General features: G+C 34.7%; 1 protein-coding gene across 1 annotated transcript; it reads left to right on the top strand.

The window, feature by feature from the left end:
• Positions 1 to 1714: 1714 nt before the first annotated feature.
• Positions 1715 to 3345, top strand: LOC112053378 (uncharacterized). Its single transcript, XM_052884277.1, has 2 exons — positions 1715 to 2316; positions 2801 to 3345. Exons 1-2 carry the CDS (start codon positions 2065 to 2067, stop codon positions 3125 to 3127), a joined length of 579 nt encoding a protein of 192 aa, XP_052740237.1. The 5' UTR covers positions 1715 to 2064; the 3' UTR covers positions 3128 to 3345.
• The last annotated feature ends 5136 nt before the right edge of the window (positions 3346 to 8481 follow it).

The raw sequence follows: 8481 nt of genomic DNA, 5'->3' as shown, positions 1-8481 counted from the left end.
TTTGACGTCATACCACCTTCATCTTTTTACCATCACACCGCAAGTCATCGGGTGGGTTTTCATTCCTATGTTGTAGATGTCCCTAGGACTCTTACAAAAGGTTTTGCGTCTTCTTTTATCATATGTACGGATAGGGTTTGGAATACCCCTCCCAAGTCTGTGTTTCCTGAATCTTCGTGAGGAAACCTGCATACCAGAGAATTTTCTTAATTCTCTGCGTGTGTGAAGTCTGCCAATCCGCATTGCCAGCGTGGTAGACTATTAGCCTAACCCATTTCATTCTGAGAGGTGACTCGAGCTCAGCAGTGAGCCAAATATGGGTTGATAATGATGAATGAAAATGTATAACAGTAACGTAGGTTAAGGTAAAGGTACATCCTTGATTTCTTCACATTTAATATATCTAACTATGTTTATAAAAAGCGGTTGATAATAATTTTTACTCAAACAAAAATCAATATGATTCGTTCTCGATAACTAAAAATATCGATAACGACACAACCCTAATATTTGCTTCGAAATGTAAAATGAAAACCAAGTAAGGAGCACAATGAGAGGGAATGAGACACTCAATACATCCTCTCCTTCTAAAGTCTCGACGAAAAGTTGGAGAGACCGAAACCACGAAACTATGAGATTGAAAGGCTTACCGTAGGTACTTCTTATTAGAAAAGCCTGGATCAAACATAACCTCAAAACACACCGGTCACCGGCAATATCATTGCCGGCATTAACTTTGAAATAGTTTCTTTTTTATCTATGAACTGTATTTAGTCACATAATAACTAGTGGGTGGTGAAAAATAAAAAACATATAGTATAATTATTAAGACATTATATTTTATTCTTTGTTATTTTTTTTTAATTATATTTTTTACATACGGCTTTTGTTAGATTTATTTTTAGAACTTAATGCTTTTTTCACACTGCTAGCGCCATCTACATTAAAGGTGGAAAACCAACATACGAACTATAGGTAGTTCGTATGTAGGTTTTCCACCTTTAAACGACATAGGTGTCGTTTTAACTTGTTTAACTTGAAAACACGGGGTTGAACTTTCAACGAAGTACTGATACATTCCGTAAGATGGCATTGTACCTAAATAAAGATAGAAACATTTTGAATTTTTTGTCATCATTATAAAACGGGAAAATCAGTCATCTTCTATTTTCCTACTCTTAGGGTTAAAAATGTTTTTCCAAATTTGGTAATTCTTTTTTTCTATTAAAAAAAAAGAATAAAAGTTATGCGAGTGGTCCGATTTGATAATTCTTTTTTTATTATAAAGGGTATATTCCGAATATCTATATCATATATATATGAAAAACAATTCGAAACCTAAACCTAAGAAAACGGTAGATGACTTGATCTGATTGTCGGCCTATTAATTAGACTATTGGCACCGCCTTGAAAGTGATCAATACATAAAAAATATTATAATATTTTCTGTCGCTTATTAGTTTTCAGCATACGTTTGTATTTTTGAAGTCGGTAGTATTTTTGATATAAATGTGCGTCGCCGCACCAAAACATTTCTGATTTTAAATAACATAAAAAACTAAAAAAAAAATCATCTAAATCGAAGCTGTTTCTGAGGACTTTCTGAATATGCTTGTTTTATGTATTATTTGACTCCACCAGTAATGATTTGATGTAGGTTGTATTTTTTTTAATTATCATTTTACTATTAATATATCAATACTTATCTGCCGTTTATTGTTATTATGTACTTTCTTATTTAACCTCTTTGCTTTAATTATGGAATATTGTCAAATGAAACTTTCAAATGTTACATAAAAAAGGGACAATACTGTTTTGTACGTCTGTCAAATTCAAACAAACGGCGTAAATTTAAAATTAAACAATGATATTATTAGTAAAATATGATTATATTAAACTAAACCTAAAAAAAGAAATTAGGTAACCTTGGTTTTTTCGCAACATAAATCATTAGAATCTAGAAATATGTTCAAGTTATAAAGAGAATAACAATCAAAGTGATCCATTCATAGGATGCTGTAAACGAGGCTGTAAATTAAAAAAAGTAAAAAAAAAATATTCAAAATGGAATATTGCGGAAGACGCAACCGTAGAGCAAGGCAACGAAATTCGTATCAACATATGCCTATGCAGACCATGCATTTTGTCCAAAGGCCGACAACGTGTGATGTTTTGAAAAACCTCTCTAGATTCCTCTTAATGGTAGCACTATCAGTCAGTATTGGAGTCTTTGCGATCGGTTTATGTAAACTCCATTGTAAGAACAGCAATAAAAGCGATTTGGTTATAATAAAAAGAAACATCAATGGTATGAGGGTATGTATTCAAACTTCTTGAATCTATCGTTTTAGAAAGTTTAAAAGATAGATAGCTAGTGTCTTTTGAGTTTGTATCACGAAGTATGCATCTAAAAAGCTAGCAAACAAGCTTGTAGATCACTTGATGTTAAGTCAATACCCATTGTCATTCGCAGTACTTCAAGGCAAGAGTAAATAGGCAACTTTTAGGCAAGCGCGCTTTATATTAGACCTCATCATTGCTTTCCATCAGGCATGATTGTAGTAAAGCGCAAGAATGTTCAACATAAATAAGCACAGCTAATGCATTGCTGGCCAAAGTTGTCTTGCGATGTAGTTGTCAGACTTCAGAACCTGACGCCAAGCTAACTACCAAGCCTATTATTGCATGTTTTGATTATTTTACGAATGTATTCATTGAGCAATCGATGTTCAGCTATCCGCCTTGATGCTTTAGAGATTCGTATCTCAAGTCTCATCTCAATATATATTTTCCATTTCAGCTCAACATTTCAAGACTAAAAGACTCATATACAGATTTAGAAAAAACAATCACAAAATTCGCCGAAGAGAAACCAAAAATTGATGTTCAAATAGAAATGTTACAAACATTGGCTAATATTTTGGAAAAAGGCGATTTTGTATGGTATCCAAAAACAGATTTTGTCCCACCCAATGTATGTGTGCCTTTAAATGAACCCAGTTTTATAATTCCCGAGGAAGCAGCTAACAACAAAAATATTACATTTGAAAAAACTGGACAATTGAATGATCCAATAGTTCGTGTTGTAGAGAAAGACTTCTACAAAAATTTTACTTCAATAGTCTAGATACTTCTTTAAACTCTTATTATTCCAGAGAAACCAGATTAAGAAAAAATTAACAGACTCCATCTTCGGATACGAAGTACCGGTCGTTTTACTAGCAAGGAACTATAATAAAAACTATTCAGCATCCAGGACTGCATGTTTTGGAGTTTTTTGATAAATACTTTTTAAACAGCAGAAGCAAAAATACAGACTGTATTTAGTACAAGCCAATGTTGATGATTTTATGCACATTTTATTAATAGTCAAATAAAACAAAAAACATGTTACGTGTTTTTATTTGAATTTTCTTTAAAATCTATTTTTATAACAATATTATTTAGTATCTCGAGAACTGCTAATTTGCTGAACTGAAAAAGGTATAATACTAGTAACAACATTGTATTATTTTAACAAATGGTTACAATGGTTTAAAGCGCTGCCAACGCACAGTATATTTTTAAAACAGATTTTCTTGACACAGATTTCCCAAAAAATTTTAATTTCTACCATTAATTTAATCTCATATCGATTGAAAATATAAAAAAAATACGCATGACAAGGACTATAATAATACGAGTAGATATTAAACACTTTAATTGTAAATTTTAGCGTATTTTCACCATATATTTTTTCCCTAAAACTTTTGATGCGTTATGTTATTACTTCTACAATCTTCCGTGCAAGTTTTTACGCTATTTGTAGTTCTACAGTTGTTTGTGCACATGCCGTTACTCCGATTCACTACAGATGCAGGATTTATGCCTGTTACTGTTATCATTCTTGCTGCAGTTTCTGTTATAATTGGAAGCCTAGTAACAACTTTGGCATTCTTGTTACTTCCAGGGTTCTTATCAATCAAAACACGAGCTTTATCATTAACTTTTGCAAGTATATTTAGATGATCTAGTAGACCATCATGAAAACCGTTTTTTTTCTCGATTGGTTGTTTTATTAAAGACGAGTAAACAGAGTTGGGGAGTTTTACGTTTCTTTTTGCTATATCTATAAGAGATTTTTGTAAGTCATCGTAGGCGTATTCCATATTGTGGACTGTAATCTGAAACATTTTTTACTTTAAAATTGTAAAAGCAAGGTTTTGGCGATCCATGATATTATAAAAGATTCAAGATATGCAGGATATTATGAAATTCACAAATAATTGTGTATACTATGGCATACAAGGAAGTACATTAAAATAAACGTTAATAAATTTTAGCGGTCTTGTTACTTATCTAGGGACCATGAAAACAGATTTTTTTAATGTATTGCGCGTGACTATAATTATAGACTAAGGGCTCGTGAATCCTAGACCTTCGTCATTTTGTAAAAGCTGATAGTTTTTCAATTCATGCTCCTACCATAAATACGGTGGCCAATTATGGATCTTGGACCGTGTTGGCTTCGCTAGAGACCCTTGAGGGGTTTCAAATGAAATAGTGTTTTCGAAAGGTTGCCGCGAAGCCAAGTGTTTAGCAAATGGGGATATTATTTCTCATATTATGCTGATAAAAATATAAAAAAAAATATACTTTATATTTAGACAGTTGAAGGTCTGGATCCTTAAAGCCTCCTAAAGACACCACGGTCCAAACTCCATAATTGGCTGCCGCACTTACTTATGGTAGGAGAATGACTGATTGACTGCTGACTCAACTTTTATAAAATGACGAAGATCACGAGCTCTCCGTCTATTAAGCCTGATGGATGAAATGTGGATGGAAATCGTTTCTGGGTCGGGGATCATAAACTCCTTAACTTGTACTATGAACCAATTATTGATTTTACCTTCAGATGATCTAAGCTGTTCTTTATATCGGAAAGTTTATTTTGTACAAAATATCGCTCCCAAATATTAACTGTAACATGTCCCGCCAGCGTAACCATGGTAGCAAACAGTACTATTTCTAGTAATATTTTTTTGTAAAACTGAAGCATTTTTGTAAGATTTACATAAAACTTTCCATTAATTTACACACATAATATTGTTTGCTTTTAAAAATTACATAGTATTATTTTAGGTTGTAAATTCATGACTTAGAAATCCTGTAAGTACTTTGATGCTGTCAAATTTTGTTTTGTTATTAATATTACCATAGATACCATAGATAAAAGAATATTACAGGTACAGTTAAACCAAGAAGTTTATACCAAAGGACCGTAATACATTTCAGCTTATACATTAAATAGGAAATATTAATTCATCCTAGGTCATCATCATCCATCATAATCATTATCAATCGATGGACGTCCACTGCTGAACATAGTGTTAGAAGCATAGATTTAAGAGTCGGTACAGCAAGTTCCTCGATTACGGGTAGATTACCATTCAATATTTATGTTATAATGTAGGGGGGTATCAGTGTTGGTATAAATAAAAGGATATTTGATGACTTGAGCTCAGTTTTGTCTAAGTTGTTTGTTAGGCAGCATGGACACCGTCACGCTGCCAGTCGCGTTAGTAATTTCCAAACACAATGGTCTCGAGCCGCCAGCATCCAGTGGTTCCCTGCAACCTGCTCGATGTCCTCGGTCCACCTAGTGGGGGGTAGACCAACACTGCGGTATCCGGCGCAGGGTCGCCATTCCAAAACGTCCATCGGCTCTTCGTACTATGTATCCTGCCCATTACCACTTCAGCTTCGCGACTCACTAAATAGTCAGTGACTTTGGTTCTTCTGCGGGTCTCCTAATTTCCGATTCGATCACGCAGAGAAACTCTAAATATGTTGATTTGAATACAATATTTATTTAAGTATTATTTTTAGTTATGGACCATTGTTGAAATAAATTCCCGCGATGACCAGACCATCCTAATTGTAAAAAAGGTGAAAGTTTGTCAACTCATGCTCCATGCCTTCCTATACTTGCTCCTACTACTAGGTACATACCTTCGATATAAATTAGTTTTATTAGTTAAATAGTTAAACATAATCAAATCATCCCCTATAACCCCGCCTACCCACATTTGAGCAGCTTGGTGGTTCTAAGCTCCATATTCCCGTCTCTTATAGGTAAGGAGTAGGGCCTGACTATAAGGCCAGAAAATGATGATGAGAAACAAAAACAGACAATATAATATTTTATTTATTGACGATCGTTTCTGGCACAGCATCTTTCATTTTTTCTAGAGAATCGAACGAGTTGGTGTAGAGTACTGACATGAGGGTAATTTCCTGTGGGAAATAAGAAATATATTAAAGCAATAAATATATAAATACAATTTGCTACTCTATTTTTATCAACTTCCAGAAACGCGCGACTCGCGTGGAAATTTTGACTGAACTATTTACTTTTATTTTTAATATCCTTAAAAGATGACATAATATGTAAATGTGTGTTTTTTTTTATACCAATAAAGAAGACGTTGTCGCTAACTATGGTCCGTATAGGCTCCGAGGCACCCAGCGAGCGATGGAACAAGCTATCCTGGAAGTACCTAACTCTGCGTGATCGAATCAGAAATGAGGAGATCAGCAGAAGAACCAAAGTCACCGTCATAGCTCAACGAGCTGAACGCAAGTTACTCTTTCGCTCATTTCGGTTGCCCGTTTTAGTTCAATGGATCTAGATGCAGATAATTATAATAAACTGGAATGGTACGTGCTAATTTTATTCTTATATTACAACAAAAACCGCGATGCCAAGTAACTATGATAACAATCAGTGGCGTAGCAAGGTAACCAAGGGCCCTGGTACTAATAAAAAATGGGGCCTCACTGCTATCTAAACTGGTTACGTTTTATCAAGTAAAAATATTAAATTTAGACAAATAAATTAAAATGCTATGCTCATACTTTATCATCAGCTCTCAAGTTCTACAAGTTCAGTTCGATGAGGATTTTCTGGTGAGGATTCGATTCGAGCTTGAGGACGTCGGGGCATTGCACCGTCTAACCCCTGGGTAGTTACGCCATTGATAACAATTGCTATTGGTTTAATACAATTAACCTTCTTTGAAGCTCTTGGACTGTGTCCGGTGAATCTGCTAAAGATTCCAGGCTAGTTTTCCACCATGCTAGGATCAGATCGTGTGGTTTGTAATTCCTGGCTGCATCTAGTTGAGAGGTTTCGGAATTGTTCAGTCTGAAAGTAGACTGTGTTCATGATTTAGAAAATTTCTGGAACAACCAGAAATATGAGATACAGTCATACGTCGAATTAGTTTTAATAATAATCCATACTATGTTGTATTTTTGTATGTATGTATGGAGCGATTTGAAAAATTCTTTCACCAATAGAAACATATATTATTATCAGGGGCGTAGCTAGGTAACCAAGGGCCCTGGTGCAAATAAAAAAAATTGGCCCCACTGCTATCTTAACTGGTTAGGTCTAAAAATATTCATCAGCTCTTTTTCATTTTCAAAATTTTCAAAAACCAGAAAATCGCGATCGAACTAGATCGCGATTTTCTGGTAAGGATTAGAGGGCCCTGAACTTAAGGGACATTTGCACGGATTACTCCGCCATTAAGGAGATTATTACGGAGTGACATAGGCTATATTTTATCTCTGTCATCGGATCCGTCATTACATTCACCAAAGACACTTTTTTTATCTCATTCTTCTTTTCGTTTTTTTTTTAATTTTTAACAATTATAATATGAAATAAACACTATTAAAAATTTTATAAAAAAATATTTATTATCTATACTAATATTATAAAGCTGAAGAGTTTGTTTGTTTGTTTGATTGAATGCGATAATATTTGTAACTACTGGTTCGATTTGAAAAATTCTTTCAGTGTTAGATAGCCCATTTATCGAGGAAGGCTAAAATCTATATATTATCTTCGTATTCCTACGGAAACGGGAACTACGCGGGTGAAACCACGCGACGTCAGCTAGTTATTATATATTACCAGTTGTAAAGTGCCGTTCAAATGGCCTGAGACTGTACTCGATAGAAAAGCATTGTCTATCAAAAGATGACTCGCTAAGGTGGTTACGATCCTCAGTCACGAGGGGCCGACTGGAGAGACAGAGAGAGTTGAAAGAAATAAAATAAGTCTGCTGGGGAATAAGTCAATTTTGCCGCACTTAATTTTTGCCGCCTCTCATTTTTGCCGCCCCTCATTTTTTGCCGCTCTGGCCGTGCTTGCCCCGCCCTGGATCGGGCCCTGCCTAAGATTAGAATAAGGGGAGGGTGATACTAGACGTTATTAGTTCAGTTATTTCATTATAATCGCTAATGCTAGCCACAAACAGTCAATTATTCTCACGTTTCTTATAGCACCCACGACTATAATTGATCGTGTGTTGGTCACTGCGTAGGTACATGACTTGTATAGTATGCCGCGTGGGTACTGCCGTTTGTTTTTGAGAAACGTGAGAATAATTGACCGTTTGTGGCTAGCGTAACGCTAACAGCAATAGC

Source organism: Bicyclus anynana, chromosome 11 (assembly GCF_947172395.1).
Source record: "Bicyclus anynana chromosome 11, ilBicAnyn1.1, whole genome shotgun sequence".
NCBI classification, from domain to species: domain Eukaryota; kingdom Metazoa; phylum Arthropoda; class Insecta; order Lepidoptera; family Nymphalidae; genus Bicyclus; species Bicyclus anynana.
Note: the sequence above shows the minus strand (reverse complement) of the source record. Positions and strands in the feature narration are given on the sequence as shown.

Coding starts and splice junctions, on each gene's coding strand:
- LOC112053378 (XM_052884277.1), top strand. CDS start 2,065: ATGGAATATTGCGGAAGACGCAACCGTAGAGCAAGGCAACGAAATTCG. Junction 2,317..2,800: donor GAAACATCAATGGTATGAGG/GTATGTATTCAA, acceptor TTTCCATTTCAG/CTCAACATTTCAAGACTAAA.